The 20912-nt window shown below is 46.8% G+C and overlaps 1 protein-coding gene across 1 annotated transcript in view; it reads right to left on the reverse strand.

Moving 5' to 3' along the window:
• Positions 1–6700: 6700 nt before the first annotated feature.
• The window catches only part of LOC119385683 (putative phospholipase B-like 2), a 57699-nt gene continuing 43487 nt past the window's right edge, over positions 6701–20912 (reverse strand). Inside the window, exons 6-11 of the mRNA XM_037653083.2 lie at positions 20434–20594; positions 19718–19810; positions 18533–18604; positions 16305–16457; positions 11816–11975; positions 6701–7271 (exon numbers count right to left, since the gene is read on the reverse strand). Of these exons, the coding sequence (XP_037509011.1) occupies positions 6969–7271; positions 11816–11975; positions 16305–16457; positions 18533–18604; positions 19718–19810; positions 20434–20594 (942 nt within the window). The 3' untranslated portion in view covers positions 6701–6968. The remainder of the gene's footprint in view (positions 7272–11815; positions 11976–16304; positions 16458–18532; positions 18605–19717; positions 19811–20433; positions 20595–20912) is intronic.

Below are 20912 nucleotides of genomic sequence, written 5' to 3' on the forward strand. Positions count from 1 at the left end.
GTGCAACGCTGGTGAGATATCTGAAATCAGATGCACCTACTGCTATCATGACAGACGCCTCGAACAACGCTGTCGACGACGTTTTGCAACAATTATTCAACTGTACGTGGAATTCACTGTTTTACTTTTTCAAAGAAACTGAAGCCTGCACGGAGCCGCTACAGCACGTTCGGCCGCGAGCTCCTCGCCGTGTACTTGGCTGTCCGACACTTCCGGCATTTCCTCGAAGGTCATCAGTTTACTGTCTTGACAGTCCCTTGTGCACGCGATGAACCGATCAGCGTCCTGCTACTCGCCTCGCGAGAGTCGACATCTCCAACACCTCGGAGCTCACAACAACGTTCCGTCCCGTCCAAGACACCGAGAATATTCCTGCCAATGTTCTGAGCCGCGTCAATGCAGTCTCCACACCAACTGCAGAGCCTTCCATCATCGACGTCGGCCTACTCGCCACTCACCAGCGTGACGACACCGAGCTACATACCCTCCGAAATTCGTCAGCGTTCCTGCAACTGGAGGACGTGGTTTTCACTTCAACTGGTGCATCGGTAGTCTGTGATACTTCTACCAGCACACTTCGACCTTTCGTTCCGGCACAGCTTCGCAAACGACTGTTTGATGCTGTACACAGTCTGTCGCATCCCGGAATTCGCGCGACACAGAAGCTTATTTCCAGTCGTTACGTCTGGCATCGGTTAAACGCACAAGTTCACGACTGGATGCGCTGTTGTTTTCCGTATCAACGCTCCGAGATCCAGCGTCATCCCGTCCCTCCTGCGAAGTCCTTCCTTCAACCGGACGCGCGTCTTGACACCGTGCGCTTGGACCTCGTTGGCCCTCTCCCACCTTCCAAGGGCTACGGCTACGTACTGACATGCATCGACTGCTATACACGGTGGCCGGAAGCCATACCCATCGCCGACATATCAGCACCCACAGCTGCCGCAACCCTCGTGTATACATAGGTTGCGAGGTTCGCCCACCCATCCACTTATAGTCACCGATCGCGGTCGTCGGTTTGATTCCGCGCTCTTCAACGAACTCCACAAGCTGCTCGGAACGACACGCCTCCGTGCGACCTCTAACTACCCACAAACAAATGGACTACTTGAGTGTTTTCACAGGCATCTGAAGTCCTCGCTCATGACACATGGATCACCGGAGAAGTGGGTCGTCCAAATGCCACTCGTCTTGCTTGGCATTAGAGCTGCCACCAAAGCGACCTGGGTTGTTGCGCGCCGAGTTGGTCTACGGCAGTTCGCTACGCCTGGCATGCGGTTTCTTCGATGCCCCCGCCAAAACACCTGTGCCACTAGCCGGAGACTACTTTTCCGAACTGTATAACATCTTCAAGCAGATACATCCCATACCCGCACACGCGCACGACTCGAGATCTCTTTACGTGTCTTTGCAAGCTAAGCTCTGCTACAGACGTTTTCGTGCGCACTGTGCTGTGCGGAAGACTTTGCAGCCGCACTACTGTGGGCCGTATAGAGCATAGAGTTTCCTAAAATGACCTAGAGGGAACTCTGGCGCTGCGATCATTCAGCCACCATGGGAATGTTGGGTAGTGCACGGATTTGCCTAGTCTTCGTGCTTGTGGGCTTCGAACGCACTTGTGGCTTTGTTTATTGCTATGTTTTGGTTTTCTTTCGGATAAAAGACTGGATCGTTGTGAACTTCGTGACCAGATTTGAATCGGTGAGCCTAAAGAAGTTAAAGCGGTGAAGTGAAACTGCTGATTTTTGCTGAACTTCGTTTTGCGACAAAGCGGATGCAGGTGACGCGGAGCCAAACGGAGCCGAAAGAACGAAGTTTAGACAAATCCGTGTACTACCCATGATTCCCATGCTGGCTGAAGCGCGATGCATTGCAGCTCCCATAGACACTAGCGCCAGAGTTCCCTCTAGTAAGTATTGTAGGAAACTCTATGGTATAGAGTTCTCGAGCGGCGTGCATCGACATTCGTAGTCAACATCAACGGCCGGCCGGACACAATTGCTGTAAAACGTCTCAATCCTGCCTACTTTGCAACAACGTTGCCATTGGCACCACCATTGTGAGACACAGCGCTACTGCATCCCAGATCGTTGCCTTCTTGCGCGACACCCAAGACGCATCGTGTATCCTGGAGTTTCGACCGTTCGTCGGGCTTTCCTCCTCTCTAGGTGGGGAGCCCTCTGTAGCGGCAACAGCATCGGCGTCGCATCTAAAACCACCTTGACGTTCGCTCTTGATGAAGGCAGGTGCCGCTGGCACGGGCCTGCGCGCCCTTGCGTTCGAATCAGTAAATAAAGAACCTCTGATCCGCGCAGTCGTGTCGGGCTCACTCTCTCACTTGTAAGGCCGAGACTTCGCCGGTCTGCGAGGTCACTAATCGCCATATTCTAGTGTAGCAAAGGGGGAAAGGAAAGTGAGGGTAAGGAGGAGGGAAAAGATGAGGGGACAGGGTGTAGCCTAGCATAGAAAATATACTACAGTACAGCAAGGGGATGCGAAAGTAAAGGAGGATGAGGAGGAGCGATGTAAGAGTGAGGAGAAGGGAAAGGCCACTAGCTCCGCTGCTTGCACTCAACGCACCACTAATGCGCAGCTGGCCAAATTTTTTTGCTCTCCATGATGTCAATGTCCTGTTAGCTCTCTCAGTGTAAGCCTTCCCCTTTAAGCTGAGGGCCAGGAATCGTAAAGCTTGAAAGAGCATGGGCTCTTTTATTCGCCTCCATGGCGATGTCGCTTGGAACCTATTCTGCACATGCGTCCCTGTCAGGGTGCTCTTCTGTGTGCGCCTTTAGCATGTCATGAATCTTATTCGGTATCCTACCTGTTATGTACGGCTTGCGTGTCTCTTGGCCGTCCATTGTAACTCTTATGTCAGCAATTTCACGCGTTGGGTTTATGACCGTTTATATTATCGCTATCGTCTCTGCTGTTCTTGCACTATCGCGTCTCTTTTCCTGTCGAACGCCGGGCGAAGCCAAATACGACGCTCAATGTCGCCGATGTCACCGCCGTAGGCACTTTGGATTTGAAGGCAATGAAAGGCTGATGCTCTTGCATTCAAAGCGCGGACATGTACCCCAAAAGTAAGATCTACCAAGATTTATCAGAACTGCAAAGATGCAATGCGCAATCACTTCAGGGCAATCCACAACATTCCACATCAAGAAGGTGTGATCCATGGACTTGCTCGAGAACAAGCGACGCCGGTGTACCGCATCAGAACCGACTCCGCATACACCGCGGCTCGGTCATTCAGGACAGGGCAGTGCGCTTCCCCACTCTGTTGTAAAACTACCCCTCATGTAGTCCGATCATGGCTGTATGGTTTGTCCTGCTATGTGTGGCAGTTCGAAATCTGCTTCCCTCACTCTGGGCGAGGCATCTGTGCGTTCGGTGCATTCGAGGCATCTGAGCATGGGCGCGCGCATATTCGATCACGTGATCGTGACTGGCCTTGTGCAAGCGAAGCGGCCTTTACCACACACGCTTGTTGCAGCAGGGTGTGAACAAGTTTCATGCTTGGACAACAACACAGTTTTATATGTAGCTACTTAAATGTTGACAAGGCTGAGACATTTGTGTCTGGCACGTACTACGCGACGACGATACTAGATGTTTATTCTACTTCGCATTTACGTCGCATGCCTTTAATTGCTGTATCACTAACCGCCCGGAACTGTGGTTACAAATCAACATGCCAGCACCCATGCAGACTCGTCCGCTCCGCTTCGATCCGAACTCGGTCTTGCTACTTGGCCGCTGTGCTGACAGCAATAAATAAGTGGTGAAAACGGCTATCGCTTTGTGTGATCTCACGTTGGGGACAAAGAATCATGTGTTTTGTCTTTTGTATTCAATATTTAGCAGCTGTGAGCGGGAAAATAGAAGAATTTAGTGGTGCACGGTCAATCCTTTTCCTTGCATGCTGGGTTCATTTTGCAACACTGTTTTCAGTACAAGCTTGTTGTAGCTGTAAAAGCAGCGTATGGAAGAAGTAGTCTATGCATCACAAGTGTGGTTTCACAACTATCCGTCCCCACTTCCTTTTTCTTTTGTATACGCGTTGAATTTCTTGTGTGCATTCTATACACAGTGGCCTACCGTACGCAGTTTGAGTTGTGCGAAGCTGCGATGAGGGTGCGGTCATATGTAAACAAAATACACGTTGATGGCTCTAAAATCCGTTATTATTGTGTGCGAAAAAATACAATGTGAGCTTTATTCAACGGAACAGACATTAGTAATCCTAGCTCCTAATTTTCAGAGGTTATGACTGGCCAGCAGGCCTGTGTCTTGTCAATGTTAATCATTACTCTTTGTCAGGGCTGGGCAAAAATTCTTTGAAATTGTATCGCGATAATATACAAGCCACTCGGGCAAGAAACATTTGCGATACAGATGCAAGGCACTGCCGCAGGTATTGTTGCCGATGCGATACTATCCAATTGTATCTTAAGATACTTCGATACATTCGCATATTCGTTAGTATAAATCCACTGTTACCTCGGCAAGTACACACAGTGAATAATAGGGTACGGAAATTTGAGTTAGAAGTACATGAATTTGGAGCTGGTCCACGCCAGAGATCGCTGGGTAACTAGCCCAACTGACGTCATTCCTTGAGTTGTTGCCGTAGAGGTAATCACCAGGGTTGCCAATGGTGGCTACTTTTCGCCAAATTGGCGAATTTGAGAGGCCCGTGGCGACCTAAAGTTATGAATGGCGACATGGCGAATGTTTGGAGATTTTCGGCTTAGCTCTCACTGAGTTATGCATCCTAAGCTCAGTGTTTTCCCAATGAATGAGCGGCAACATTCTCTGTATTTTTCTTGGCTTTAGACCCAGGAGTAGAATGTGCACATTACGCGTCATTCGGCATGTCCATCCTGTAACTCGTGTGCATCTCCTCAATTCATCTAGATGCAGGAGGTACTGCAGCGTCCCCTAGCGACATTCTAGCAACATGTAAGTCAGCGGTATATATCAGCGGACTGGCTTGCATACAGCGAGGCGGCAGTGTTTGACTATAAGTTTATGGCTTTAGGTGCTTTAAGCTTATCTAAAGTTTCGCTTCTGAAGGGGCTAGACGACGGGTTGGCCGCGTCTTCCGACCATTTGTTCCGCCAAAGCTCCAACTGTACTGAATAGCTTGGCGACTTATTCACTGTTGCAGTACCCCCAATCCAGCTCGTAAAGATTGTTTTGGAATAGGGAAGAGAGGCGGATACGTGGCTATTTGTGCAATAAAAATATTTATTGAGGCATTTTCCAATGTATTTCCAAGCGTGTGCACTGAAAACAATTGTTATAACATTTTGAATTATCTACCTGTTCATTAATACCGCATCGGATTGACGCCTGTAGATATAAGTGACTATAAGAAAAAGTTGGTGGCGTCTAGCATCATATTAGTTCACACTGAAAAGGTGTAAGACTCACGAACGATCGGTTCCTGTAAGAATTCTGTCGTTTAACCTTCAATAGACCTTTTAATCTTTTATTGCGATAGCAGTTATATGGACAGTCTCGGCTGGAAAATGTCCGTCCCCGTCGCCGTCATTCACCGTATATGTATAAGTATGTATATATATAGAAAGGCCAGAAAGAAAAATAATTAAGAAATTCTTTCCGAGACGCGGAATCGAACGGGCGACCTCTCGCTTTGCAGCCCGGCGCGTTAGACGTTAGGCCACGACAGCACCGTCTCTCAGCCTGCTAACGGCGAGCTATTTATATATACCATGTAATTCAACATGCTTTCTTAGTGGCCACATAGATGGCGCGACGTGCGCGCGTGTTGCGCGCTTTAACGATCGTCGCCCCGCCCCTGCGAACGCCGTTGCTGTTCGCTCTACAGGGCGTCGTCGCTTTCGTGCGCTTATCTCAAGGAAAGAAGGGGCGGCCGATGAGGTGCTTCGCTTCGCTCGCTGCAGCGGCCGCGTTTGCAAAAGGAGCGCGCTGTTCGAACAGAAATAAGTAACAACTGTGACAATTACTTCGCGCTCGTCTTGTGTGTACCTGTTCGTTTGTTTCGTGCGTCCTGCTTTATGTTTGAGCAGTGCGCTTCAAGTGTCGAGCTGTGACGCATTAGTTCGCGCTCGTCCTGTGTGCGTTCTTTTCGTGCGTCCTTTGGGCTCAACCGACGAGCTGGCAATTTCGAGCTGCTTTCCGTTCTTCGCGTTACATTACAATTTATTGCTATCGCAATCATTGCTTCGCCGTTGCGGCGAAACTGTGGCTTTTTTAATTCATACAAGGGTACGTAAAGCTGTCTACAAACAACGCTTTCACTGTTTTCGCCCAAGTTTTACCACACTTTTACCTTTAACGGCCGGATAGGAATGGAAGGATATATGAGCGTTTCATTCGTTCACCCTTGCGCGACCGCGCACTTCTTGCGGCTAGTCGGAGAAGGAGCACCGTGCATTCCCATGGTGAAGCGGGCGATACAACTGACACTGAGGAACGTCAACATAATTTAAGGATCTTGGATGGTACTGTATTCTACGGGGCTATACGTGAGTGGAACTTTTGTATTACTACGTATGCCGCACTTATCTAGAATGGCGACTTTCTTGGCGAAATTTGTCAAAAAATGGCGACTTTTGGCGACTTTGCTCGTCGATTGGCGACATTTACTCGAAAGTCAGTGGCAACCCTGGTAATCACAGCAAAGGGAGATCTTGCAGCCCCTTGTTTATCCGCGCAATAAAACTATTTCGCAGCTCTCTCAGAGAAGGGCCATTGAGTAACGGACATGTGCAAACAGTCAATTACCTTCCTACCTGCACTCAGGTATATGTGAACATCTCATGTTAAACACAGCCGCATACCTGTATAACTAAAACTGCGTTTGTATAAAGATTTTAAGCTATCCAAGCCTTGTGGGGCAGACCGCGACCCCCGTAGTTTATTACGACACGAATATACGTTCAATCCTCGACAGCCAGCAAATCTATTAAGCTCAACTAACTAGACATAGGCAAGAGTAGATTCCACAGCGATGACGCGGCACATAGTAGCACCAAGTGGACGATCCAAGAGCCACGAACCGCTGCGGAGTTATAATTAGACTTCCGTAGCTTGTCGGACCACTGAACCCTCGCCTCGGCCCACTTGTGGATTACCGGCCCGAACTGCCACCTGTCGGGGTGACCGACGTGGCTGTCCGGTAAACCGCTACTGCTCCACTGGAATGGTGGTTGGTCGTCCCAGGTGGGCCCACTGACGCCGACAAATTCCCGTGATGTGAACAGCGAGTAGTTAGTCACCTGTGGGGAGAGGACAATGAAACAGTGGAGCTAGTTGCAGCGTATCGACTGGTTCGGCCAGCACAAAGCTACACACGCATGACAGAAATAAAATACTAATAACTAAATTTCATTGACTGAACTCAAATAGTTACGAAGGAAACAATTTCGCCGCAGGGGCGAAGCAATAAATGCGATAGCAACAAATTGGAATATTATACGAAGTAAGGCTACAGCTACCGCTTTTGGATCTGATGTCGCGTAACTTACAAAACGTTGATTTAGGCGAATACGGCCGCTACAGGTAGCGAAGTGGTTTTCGTGCTGTCTGTCGTCTTAAAGCGAAGTAAGCGGTGAGAGGACAGCACGTATATGAGCCGGCTACTGATGTCTGTCGAGATAGCGCGCGTGCCAGCTCTCGTGACCGCGCCCTTATTATCAAAGTTCACAGTTGCTGCTCGAGCTACGCAATTTCCCGCAACTACCCACCCCACCCCACCATCACGACGCCCCTTTAAGCTCCTTCCCCTGACGAAAAACGAGCGGGGCGTTTCCTCTCTGCTTCAGGAACCATCGACGGCAGGCCTAGCACGCGCAGCGATCCAGGGCGTAGCCAGGGGGGGGGGGGTGTTGAGGGGGGGTTGAAACTCTCTCGAAATTTTTTTATTTTACATGTGCATACAGTGAAACCTCGGTGATACGAATCTGACGGGACTACCAAAAATATTCGTATCATCCGAAATTCGTATCACCAGAAAGCATGGAAAATTAGCATGGGACAAAAGAATGCTGGCCTATATTTTCATTTATTCTTTCTCAGGGCCGCAGCAACGTCAGGAAAAAACACTGAATGATTGTGAGTTAAGTTTTTAGATGTCGGCAATCATACCAGCACTCGTAAATATACGGCCCGTTCGCGCGTATTTAATTAATGAACTAGGTGCGTTGTGACCCGCGACAGCAGGAGCCCCTTCAAAATTTTATTTACTCTCCTCCTTTATGCCTGCGTAAAGGAGGAGAGTGCGCGGCTGCAGCGGCTGCAGCGCAGTGGAGCGCGGACGCCACCAGATCTAGCTCGCTCAGAAGATGCTGCGCATCCAAAATATTAAGGGCTTGTTCTATTTTTCGCTAGTGCAGTTATCCTCTTTCATCGTTCGATTGGCGAGGATGCACGATTGCAGATTGTCGGCAGCTTGATGTTGGCTATGTGTTGCCGCATAAGGTGCAGCCGAGAACATAAACATATGCATCTGGAGAGAAAACCCAATGGCGGTGGCACACTGGGCGCTGATGCTGCTGAAACCCGGTTAGGTACGTCTAACACTCTGCTATACTTTTAGTTACTGTAGGATTCCTCTACAGAGCTGGGACAAAGCATACGTTAAGCATTATAAACAAGGTAGTTTTTATGGTAGTGCTGTTGTGTTCTAGTTGCGCTGGCCACAAGTGCGCAGCTCGTGCACCAAGAATGTAAACATGCGTTTCTGGCGAAACGAGACGTCCCGGCAGCACACACGGGCGTGTTGATGCAAGCAGAATACTTTTTGCGCTCGTCCTCGCATTTACCAGGGATGAAGGCCACGTCGTTGTTTACCTACCGAACACTTTGTTGCAAGCTACAATTTTGGTAGCAGCGAATCAAATCTCCGCAAGAAAACAATAATAATATCTGGAGTTTTACGTCCCAAAACCACGATATGATTATGAGAGACGCCGTCGTGGAGGGCTCCGGAGATTTCGACCACTTGGGGTGCTTTAACGTGCACCTAAATCTAAGTACACGGGCCTCTACCATTTCGCCTCCATCGAAATAAGACCGCCGCGGCCGGGATCGAGCACGCGACCTTCGGGTCAGCAGACGAGCACTGTAACTGCTATACCACCGTGGCGGGCTGCAAGAAAACAGAAGCGTCGATTTATATAAGCAAGCACATTTCGTTTGCTTTGTCTACCTGGGTTCAAAAAGTACTGCCGAGGAAATACACAGCACCCATTTTGTCCATAGTGTAATTTATTCAATTTTTGCCGCATATATATAGGAAGGAATTGAGGCTCGCTTCAGTTAGCGGAGCCCATGGTGGCGCGCAGAAGATGCGACTGCTTTTCATTTCTTTCACATTTCACAAATGATGAGCAAAAACAAACGACTAACACTGCGGCGGTGATACGACGACACGACGAGTCACCACCAGCGGTCACTGTGGTCCGCCTACGGTTAGAGTTACTGTATATGCTACCTTTAGGCAGCAGAGTTGCGCATAGGTCCGCCATTATGTTCAACGGCTGTGCAGTGAAACCGCTCGTCGCGCGCGCAGGAGACAAATACGGCGCGATGTTCCGGTGCGGGCGACTTGCCGCAGAATTATTCGCACGCGCTGAGCAAGCTTCCACTTTTACAGCCAAGCAGTGTATTGCTACAGGTTCTAACGGATCGTGTCCGCGAACAAAACGATGCGAAGAACAACAGTTTTGCAGCGTTCGGCCAATGCACTGCAGGGCGTCGAGCAGTGGCTCATACGCAGAACCAAATGTGAATGAAGTGAAACAAGTGAGAATTAAAGTGAATCAAAGTGCATGAAGTGTACTAAAGGTGACAGAGTCAATGAAATTTGAATTAGGCGATTGAAAAGTTAGTTCATAGGTACCATAAATGAATCGCAGGTATCGCCTCCACAGAAAATTTTACAGCGGTGGGCCGATTCCACCATCACAGCTTTCAGATGCATGCTACGATCGAACAGCTCAAAAGTTCGCTTTTCTACGCGTAGTACTTTGCAACGATAAGCGGCGCGGTTACTTTCAGCATGCACACGAGGTTTTCTCCCCTGAACGTAAGGCGAGAAATCTTTGTCTTGAAGGGCGTTTGAAGGAAACTTCACGCACGTATGGCTGACAATAAAAATGGATTTTGGCCGCCGATGCCAGCCGACGAAATACTGCGCGTGCGGTTTCGCTGGCGACCACTGACAAAGTGTCATTTGTCATTAACCATAATTCGCCACTGCTTCACTGTTCGAGCAAGTGGCGCAGAAAAGTAGCTTCAAACTCATTTCAAACGTCCACGTGAACCGCGCATTCTGTGTAGTACACATTCTAATAATTAAGGCGAAAGCCTTGTTTACGTGCCCGACGCCGTGCCGTCGCGTACGTAAAGTTGGCTTCACCGCGTGGATTTGAACATTTGACGTCATTTTGCACCACGTGACGGCACTCAACGAATAGCGGCGCTAGCGGCCAAGGAAAAGTTATGCGCAACTCTGCTACCTAAAGGTAGCATATACAGTAATTCTACCTGCGGTTTGAAATAAATTCCGCCGACGGCCGCGGGGCGGCGGGACAGTTTACGGAACTGGCGAATTAGTTCATGGTGGGAAAAGTGCAACATGAACGGAGTCTGAGGAAGAACATGACACAGCGCTTACTGACAAGTGATTTTTTTTGTTTCAGGAGAAACGAAATAAAATGACGCACACTCATTCCATGTAAATAAGGAAGTTTCTTCCAAAATAAAAATTTTCAGTTGTTTGTAAGTACTTTCTCCGGCGTTCCAGTTACACTTTTGTACTCATGTGTGTCTGCTTGCGGCCCTAGCCTGCTTGATTATCAGAGAGGGTTCGGTGCGCATAATTAGGCACGCCCCTTTTTTCTAGGCATAAGTGCTGTCGAGATTATTAGCCCGAACTTTCTTGTGCCCAGCCACAACCGTGAGCATTCAGACGAATTCTGCAACTCGACTCGGGTCCTTGTCGCTTAAATTGTCGTATAATTGCAATCGTTTTCCTAGCCGCGGGTGTGAGCGACGCTATGAATAAATGTCCAAGCGCTCTCTGGTCAGTGCAAGTTGCGTGTGGTCACGGCCAGTAGTACGTGCGACACGCATGCCTGTGTCCTCTAATACTGCCTCTATCCTTTTTTAACTTTCCTTTGTGATTGTGTTAATTTCCATCTTTACATGAGTTGCTGCATCCGTTCAATATTCTCGAGTATTTAGTCAGTGGTGTTAACCAGCAATCTGTCTCACCCCTGTGTAATAGTATGGTATCGTCACCAGTTAAACATATCTAAATTCACGAGAAATAGAAGACTGTCACTGGCGAAACCAAACTCATACTTAAAGAAAAATTCGCAGGCGAGATAAAATCGGCTAACAACGCGGTTATTTTTGCGATCAATTACGTCCAGTCATACGCAGCGGCCCCAAAACGCGTGAGAAGCATATACCACATTGCACTATAAAAGAACAGGAAGTTCGCGCACGTCGCTTCATATCAGAATTTGGTTTATTTGTAGGAGATATTGTAGTATACACACCAGAGATTAGTCTATACTGTAGAAGAGCAGGTGTTAACATATTTCAGTTGGCTGGATGAGTTTGCTGAAACTGATGATTTGTCACCAGCATGAAGGCCTATATTTAACGTTACGAATAGCACCGAACAGACTGTATAATTTTGATAAGTGTTAGGCACTGCGCAATAAAAAAGTGGCGTCATCTTAACGCGATAGAGAGCTGATTTTTACAGCATTGTAATAATATTTGCTATGGCTATTTGGGAAGCTCTTACCTTAACATCGATGCCTCCCACACCTCTGGGGTACATCCCCGGTATGTCGTACGTCCCGTGCGGGTCTATGAGGTCGTAGCGCGGAGCAATGGCATAGGTTGGGTTGTACGGTGGCGAGCAATTGCAGCGTGAGAGCGGGTCATTCTTGAAGTCGTTGTATCTGCAAGAACACAGTATGGTCGTTATCCCAGCGTCCGCATATCTGGACAGAACGTACTAGCAAATTTTGATTAAGCTCGCCAACGCCTTGCCTTAAAACAGATTTGAAATGTTCGCATTACTCCATGCAGGAGTAATGCCCGCGTTTCAAATCGATTTTAAGGCAAGGCGTTGGCTAGCTTAGTCCTAATTCTCGAATATATTCTGTCCACATAAGTGGACGCTGGGATACAAAGAATGTAACACTCCGAAACAGAATGTAACACTCCGAAATCATGTACGGTGCTGGAATATTTGCGCACACCGCTCTCCCTCGATTGCGACAATTAACTGTGACGGAGACGAAAACACGCTACCTTGCTCTTAGTATCGAAACGCGATAACAAATGAATGGCCGTGGCGGGCGGTATTTTTTCAGTTATGCAGCAGTCAGTGAGCCAAAAGGAATTACTCATATTTGTAAAATCCTGTCTGATGACATTAACTCAAGTGCCAAATTGTTCTTCGCATTCGAACGCATACCGGTTGTTTCCAGAAATGTGTCCAAAATGTTAAAAAAAACGGAAAATGCGAGATTTGCTCGCTGCCTTCACCAATGCTTTTTCGGTAGCTGCAGGCATCTTAACAAGGTTAAGGACATCATTTGGGACATTAATTAAGGAAGTTAATTTAATTAACGTTTTAATTAGTGGAATTAGGTTGTTATGTCAAAGAGGATAATTGAAGTCCTTCATGCCAAGAACCCATCGCAGCTTTGAGATATAGAAAAAGCGGCCTCTAGTAATTATTGTGGCGTAAGGAAATTCAACCAAATTCAACGGCGAAACCGAAACCGAAGCACTGTTTAGCGCCACAAGCAGACCACCAGAATGACGTCACTGTTCAAGACAACGATTACAGAGGCGCAGGTCGCGCACTTATTCTGGACGTCTCGGAAGAATATGGCAGTAGCGCTCTTCCGCATTCCGGTTTCGGTTTCACCGCTGAAAATGGGTAAAATTGATTAGTTCGTAATTGTTACTAGAGGCCGATTTTTCGAAGTCTCAAGGCTGCAACGGCTTTTTCGCATGAAGAGCTTTCAAATAATGTCTTTAGCCATGTTAAAGGACCCCTGACACCAAATTTGGAAACTCGAGATGCTCGCGTTGCTTGATAGTCTTGCATGCGTGGGCACTTCTGACCGACTATGACTAACGAACGTTGCAATTAGGATATTTTAATTTGGTTTTAAAGTAAGCGGAAGTACTCATCTGAGTTTTCAGCACCTCGCGTGGCGGTGAAAATGTTTGAGGCCCGTGTGCTTAGACTTAGGTGCACGTTAAAGAACCCCAGGTGGCCGAAATTTCCGGAGCCCTCCACTACGGCTTGTTGGTCTGTCATGGATCATATCCAAGATCCACTTCGGCGTCTCTCATAATCATATCGTGATTTTGGGACGTCAAACCCGAGATATTGTTATATGTCATATTATAGGTTACAATATAATATATGTTACATATTATATATGTTACAATATTATTATATGTTATATGTTACAATATTATTCAGCACCTCGCGACATCGCCACTAGTATGACGTAGACAGAAGCGTTCCACAAACAAAAAAGTTAGTATTGTCGACGTCGCCGAACATTCACGGGGCGCACACGAAACCACGACTGGCACCCATGAGGGCTGTTGTTACTTGCCCCTCTCGCTTTGTTGTAGGGCTGCTCTCAAGGTGGTTTTGGCTGCTTCCGCTAGTAATGCTTTTCTTTTTTCTGAGGGAGACACGCTCATAACACCGTCATTGTTACATTCATCACCGCGCGCAGGTCCCGCGATTCGAAAAATGCGCCTTTAGCGTCACCGAAGCTTGAGCGCACGTGGTCTCAGGCGCTGCCCCGCTGTGGGGCGTTAGTTTCTCACGATTTCAGGCAGGCGTTTTGAAGTGACGCTAAAATTGGTCACAATTAATGACGTTAGCATTAACTATTTACGTGAGCTCTTGCGATTCATTTTCTGCATTACCGGACACAAGGCTACAAATTACATTAAAAAAGTCACAAACAAAAATTTCGCTGTCAGGGGTCGTTTAATATGGCTGCGGCTACAAGAGAAGTAATTGTGAAGGCATAAAACAAATATCACCTTTCCCTGATTTTTTAGGATTACGGGCACATTTCTTGACACACCCTGTATATATTGACCCACAAGACACAATCACACTGACTGCTTAACACTGAAGCAGAGCACCAAGTCCGGCTACTTGGTTGACGTTCATCTTAAATATTTCTCACTCGGCTAACAACACGCGCGCAAAGAACAGGGTAGAAGATGATGCACGTCCAGTTTCCTACCATATTTCTTTGGTCCGTGTTTGTTAGCACAGTTAAAAAACCTTTAGGCTCAACTCTTGAACACCTTATTTCACTACAACTGACACTTCAAAGCATTCAAAGTTTCAAGGTATGGTCTCAGACTGTAACGGATAACTGAAGCGTCTTCTCAGTATGCCTAAGCCCTTTCTTACCGCGAGACATCCTTGAGCACCAACGGCTTGAGCGACGACAGTACAGTCCACCCCACCCTGATCTATCCGGGCGGGACTCTTACGACTGGCGCCGTATACAAACACATACATATCCGAACCTTTCTTTGAAACATGCCATTCACCCCACAATGTACAGCGATAGCTGTCCGTGGTGCGGAGGCAGGCCCACTCTCGCCCACATAACGTGGGATTGCCAGAACAGGCCACCCGAAATTAACTCGCCGCAAATAGCCGGCAAAATTTCCGGAAGGGAGCAGTGGGAGACTTTGCTCGCCAGCGGGGTTCGGGTGGTGCAACTAGCACTCCTCGACCAGGCGCGGCGGGCCGCTCAAGCCAGTGGAGCCCTGGAATAGGGGCCCCACCCACCCGCTCCCTAAACACTTTTTTCTTTTCTTTTTTCCCTCAATAAACGTTTTGATATATATATATATATTCCTGCTCCCTCTTGTTAACTCCTTCTACACTAAATTAGCACCGTTGCACCACTGGTATTCTCACATCTCTGCTAATAAAGCGCTATTATAGGTCTAAATAGTGAAACAGATTGCGTTGTTCTTTGTATTCATTTTGTTGTAACACATCTTACTACAGTGATGTCGAAACGTGTTCCATTATTGACATTTTTTGTTCATTACGTCCGCTAATCACATTAATCTCATGACAGATTTCTATGGGGCTTTTTGCAATATGTCTGTGACATTGAAACTGCCCACCTGTTTGGGCCTAAGGGTCTGAAGCATGTAATAAGTAAATGAAAAAATCACGCCAGATCCACGGAATGAATGATAAGTGGGCGAAGCTCGAGAGGGGGAGATCATCGGTAAACCTCTCCCGTGAAAGTTGGCCCACAACATCATTAGCAAGACGTAAGACTGTGCGTATATTATACAAAATCAACTTTTATTTTGTTCTTGTTCATTTGTTGTTTCGTTTCTTCGTTTGTTCTTTTCATTTCGTCGTTGTCATGGCGGCTGGATTGCGAGGTCCCTTCATTATGACGGCTTTATGGTCCGTGAAATGAAGCGAGAGAGGTCCTTGTACTGGCTGCAGTGGGAAGTTTGCAAACACTAAGTCTATGCACGTCCCTCGGATCGTGGTAGGTTACATATGGATACATCTGAGTGCGTACTTGGAAAGCATGTGCTGCACAATCCAGTCATTGGCAATGAGGTCCAAGTTGAAGTCCCCAATCAGCACAAACGGACGGTTCTTGTATTTGTTGTCGTAGTCACGTAACGCAGGGTTTATAAACTACTTGACGTCCCCGATAGACAGGTTGGGTGCGAGGTACACGGTCATGACGGCGACTAGCAGACGGCGACTGAATTGGTGGACCGGTGTTTCGACGCCTGGTGGCGATTCCGGGCTCGATTGTCGACTCCGCGATGGAGTGCCAGGCATGAAGCTTACCCCGCACCTCCACCAGTGTAACGACGTGGGATCGATGAGGACACGGAGCACGACAAACAAACACGCTTTATCGATCAGAGAAAGAACTGCAACGCCTTCTTCGTCCCTGCGCTGGGCCAAGAACACTCGCGCTGCTTCCTCGAAGGAGATTTCAAGCAATTAACTGTTTGATTTAGTGAATGCATAAAAGTGGCAAAGCGACATTTTAAATGTCAACTGATACTTCAGGTTCTGCCATTCTTCTAAACCGGCCAGCACTGCTTTAATTAGCTCAAAAGTGAGCATGCGGCAGCTTTCCCCGTTCTGCAGCCAATAGAAACGTCAGAGCTATGCGCCAGGCTGAGAAATAAAACGTGGTCTCAGTGATTATAGTGGTCCGCACACTTACCTCATTAGCTTTATCATAGAGTTCATGTCTTTGACTTTTACGTGGTCCCGCCGGAAGATCTGAGCACGTGGGGCGTTCTCGTACGTATAGAAGTTACCGTACCTCTGCACTTTCGGCAGTTGTCCGCTGAGGTTGAAGACATCACTGAAATAGCTGCGAAAAACAAAGAAAACGTTCTTTAGCACTTAAAAACATTACACCGAGCTCAACTTGCTATGCACTTTCTAGCTGCCAGTTACCGGCATAATTCAGCTTTTTTTAAGCCAACATTTTATAACACACCAATTTCGGCGTCTTATGCGCAAAACCCGGCGTCGGCAGGCGTACAGAAATGTCGCCCTCGAAGGGGCCCCGGTGACGCGCGTATTTGTATACGCCGTTTTCCAATAATTGCTTCTGTCTGGATGGTGGATTTGACGACGATCAACTTTTTCTGGTATGGCAATCTGATCTTTTTTTGCAGTGACTTGTCATTTAACGTTGCCGCACTCACTGCTGCCTGGATATTAACGCATCACTGTCGTTGTTGCCAGCATCAACAGAAGTGCTGCGCTGCTATGCACGTGAATGAAGGTTGAATTTCCGGTAAGGAGGAAGGAAACAGTGTGAGGGTTCATTGCGCATTGCGAAAGAAAGAAAGAAAGAAAGAAAGAAAGAAAGAAAGAAAGAAAGAAAGAAAGAAAGAAAGAAAGAAAAGTAGCACGTAGACGCCAAGCTTCGTTTGCCGCAATTTTCCCGATAGGGCAAGGGCCCCTGAATTCCAAGCCCTAGCTAATAACAAGATTCATCCAGGAGCTTTTTTTTAAAATTTAAAGCCCCCTGTGTCCTGTGCTGAATGCGCGGCTCCTAAATAGTGTAGCTAAATTGGAGTAGAAAGCGCATGTCTTGTGACCCTTGAGATAATATCGCGAGTTTTGTTTTTGTGCGTAAGCAATTCTATGCGAACTCGGCAAGAGAACTGTCCGCCTGTCTGTCTGTCTGTCACAAAAGACGACCGCCACTATAAAGAAATAACCGGCTAGAAAATAAATTTTCACTGCGGTGCTTAGGTTCGAACCCGGGTCCGCGTTTGCTAGATATTGCCACGCGCGTTTATTCCTTTATTTTGATGTATTCAGGTTTCACCCACAAAGACTGTTAGCAACGCTCAGACCGTGCCGCATTGTGTGTTAGCACAGACCGCGCCACAATGTTTGGGAAGCTTCGCCATTGTTTGAGATCATTCTGTTAAGATTACGCGTAGGGTACGAAGAGTCAAGTTTATTCAAGAACTTACGCGAGCAGCACCGATAACGCTGGAAGGTTCGATGACTGATGTATAAAAGACGACGCGTTCCGCTGATGATCAGATTACTCGGCGGCCGATGACACTTGTCGCCTTTTTTGACGTGCAATCAGGCATGCAATGCGGAGGGAATTGCATGTCTCAAACTGACTGCATCTTTCTGGATCTTTCTTTCTAAAGCATTCTACCGCGTAGCACATTGTCGTCCTATTGCAAAATTATCAGCCCTTGGAATTCACAGCCTAACTTTGTCATGGATTAGAATTTTTTTATCTTGTCGCCTCCAATCATAGTCGCAAATAACTTTTCTTCTCTCACTGACGTAATATCTGGTGTACCGCAAGGTAGCGTCCTGGGCCCATTACTATTTTTAATTTACATTACCAACATTAGCACTAACATAACTTCCAGTGTAGGGCTCTTTGCCGATGACTGCGTTGTCTACCGGGTTATAAAAAATACTGATGACCATCAGATCCTTCACAACGATCTTAACACTATTACCTGCTGGTGTGATAAATGGCTAATGACCCTTAGCTCAACTAATGTCACGGTAGTTTCATTTAAAAAAGGTAATTTCTTTAAAAGGTAGTTTATTTTAAAAAATGTGAATTTGTGGTGCGTTCGAGAATAACTGTTAATGAAAAACGGGATTATACAACGCTGTTATTTTTCTTATTTAGCTTCTTTTAAATAACGATTGGCTCCGTATGAAAGGTGGCTTGTTTTTCAGTAAACGGGATTGTATTGGGGCCTGTTTGGCAAGTTCAGTAAGCGTCCGGTGTAAAGCGATACACGAGAATGACATGGCATACTGTTTATGTACGCTTATAAACTTGACGTCTTGCATCCAGAATTCCTGCAACTTCACACGAATATCTGTCGCCACGCGCGCATTAACGTACCGCATAATTTATTTAAATCGGAAGTGAAAGAAACTTACGCGATGTTATAGCTTGCCCAGTACTTGTTGTTGCGAAGGTCTCGGCTAACGTCTTCATACCGCGTCATTTTCCTGCAGGAGATGCATGGAGCATTATGAACGTGAAGGGCAACACAAGGGCGACACTTGAGCATATGGTCTTTCGTTGACCGCAGTGTATCCTAAATGTATTTCAAATGATGTAATTATAATTAAGAACTCGCAGGGTCTCTTATGAATTTGCCTAAGACGACTCGAGGGCGAAAGCCATTATCATCGTAGGAGCTCTTTAAAGGCCAGCGTCTTTGTTGCTGCTGCTGCTGCTGATGATGATAATGATGAATCGTAGCTGATTCCTTTGTAATGGCTTGCCACCTTTCAACCACTCAATCGTTACGCCATTACGACGAGTTCATTCGCTGGAAAATGGGAATGGTTCAGTAATAACTTTGCATTTGTGGAACGACAAGCCACTCTCCGTAGCAAATAAATGCTCTGTTATAGACCAAGTCACGACACAAGAGCCAATTGTTGAAGTAACTATTTGTGTATATTAATTTCAGCTACATTGGAAAGTCAATGAAAGACTGCTGGTGCCATTGCCAGAGCACTGATTTGCCATGCTGTCCCTGGGTGTTTTACAGGTAGCCATAACTTCAAGCCATTTGTGGAGACATTTACGCATAGCCATACGTGCATTACTCATGTGAATAATCAGTACAGCGTCTATGAATTGAGACTGCCCTTAAAACAGCATGGTTTCACCGCTGGGACCAAATGGTACGAACCAGATGGCAAAGATCGATTATGTATTTCGGTTGTTAGACGATGAAATTATTATCACAGTAAAAAACATATGCAGGTATTTCGTGCAGGCTGCATGCGATCATAGCGGACATTGGATGTTTTAGGTGGCCATTCAATAATTCTGTCATCAAACTACCGCGGTTGCAGGAGTGTCGCACAAAGTGCAGCACTGTGAATTTGAAAAGCACTTGCATAAAATAACTAGCGTTTCCTTGGTGGCAAAATAAATAACAGCGTCTCACACTTACATTACTCAATTGTTTACCGTGCCGCAGTAATGTTTCTAATGGAAATGAGAAAAATAAGAATAGTTATCAGCCTTTAATTTTGTAAAAAAGGGCCCTTGTGCACTCAACAGGAAAATATTATTAACAATAGTAATAACAATAATGAACCCACGGAAGTTGTTCGTAAATCCAAAGGGTCCCGTCAGCAATGGGTCTCCCAGGAACGAAGAGGTTGTAATCCAAGACGAGCACCTGGCTGTTGCACCTGCATGCGACAGCAGGGTAGAGTGGAATTATTTTCACGTAAACCAGCAGGCGCATCGTCTTGTTTCTATTAATCAAGGACAATGAAGAGTGTAAACCAAAAAAAGCTTACGATGTCTTATAGAAACTGCCGTAATGGTTACGGAGTAAAAAAATTAAAGCCAGTTTCACGCCACCGCAATGTGAGTAAACAGCAGATCTGGCAAGCAAGTGCCACCAGGTACGCGAACGCAGACTGAGTTCTTTCATTCTTCTTGGTCTTCCTTCTTCTTTCTTTCATGTCTCTTTCCTCCTATATCTCTTTCTATATTGGCCTCTCTCCTCCTTTCCCATCTCCTAACCCTCACATCGCTCCTCCTCGTTCGACTCCCAGGTCAGCCAAACAAACCAAACTTTTTTGTTCTGGTTTTTCTTTGTAATCTGTTGGTGTGCATTTTACCAACGTCACATCCGTGACCGAATTGATGCGAGTGAAGTCCTGACGGACCCCGGCATAAAACACTTCACTGTTAAAATGCATTTCTGTGACATGCTCACAGCGGGAAAACATAACGAAGAAACGTGACACTTGCCATAACTGCAATTTACTCTGTTGCAATAATGTCATTGCGGCGTTCTACTCACGTTCCGCCGTTCTCCCTTCCAAGGAGACGGACCCACTCCAAGCCTGAGGTAGCCAGGCGGCATGCCACAGCGGCACTCACCCAGCTGAAAGGACCACTCTCCGGAACCACATAGTTCCAGAGGTCATTGTTGTCGTTCACGATTGAAGTTTCTGTGATGGCCTGCACGCAGCACAGATTTCGAATTGGAGGAGAGGCCACGATCTTCTTTTTGTGAGGTACAACGAACAATCATCGATGGCCGCAACAGAGGAGCTAAGTTGGAATATAGCACTTTTGTAGTGAGCGCAAAATGTCTGCTGAGGTTTACTGCTTTTTCGAGGAGACAGTATCCGAAAATCACAGCATCTATCTTCAGAAACTAGTTTCTATCGACATTGCCGTGGGAACTTTTATTCTAACGCCTGCCGTAGTTTCTTGTATTTGCGAAACTAATAATAATAATCGTTGGGGTTTTACATGACAAAACCACGATATGAT

This window comes from Rhipicephalus sanguineus, chromosome 1 (genome assembly GCF_013339695.2).
Source record: "Rhipicephalus sanguineus isolate Rsan-2018 chromosome 1, BIME_Rsan_1.4, whole genome shotgun sequence".
Lineage (NCBI taxonomy): Eukaryota > Metazoa > Arthropoda > Arachnida > Ixodida > Ixodidae > Rhipicephalus > Rhipicephalus sanguineus.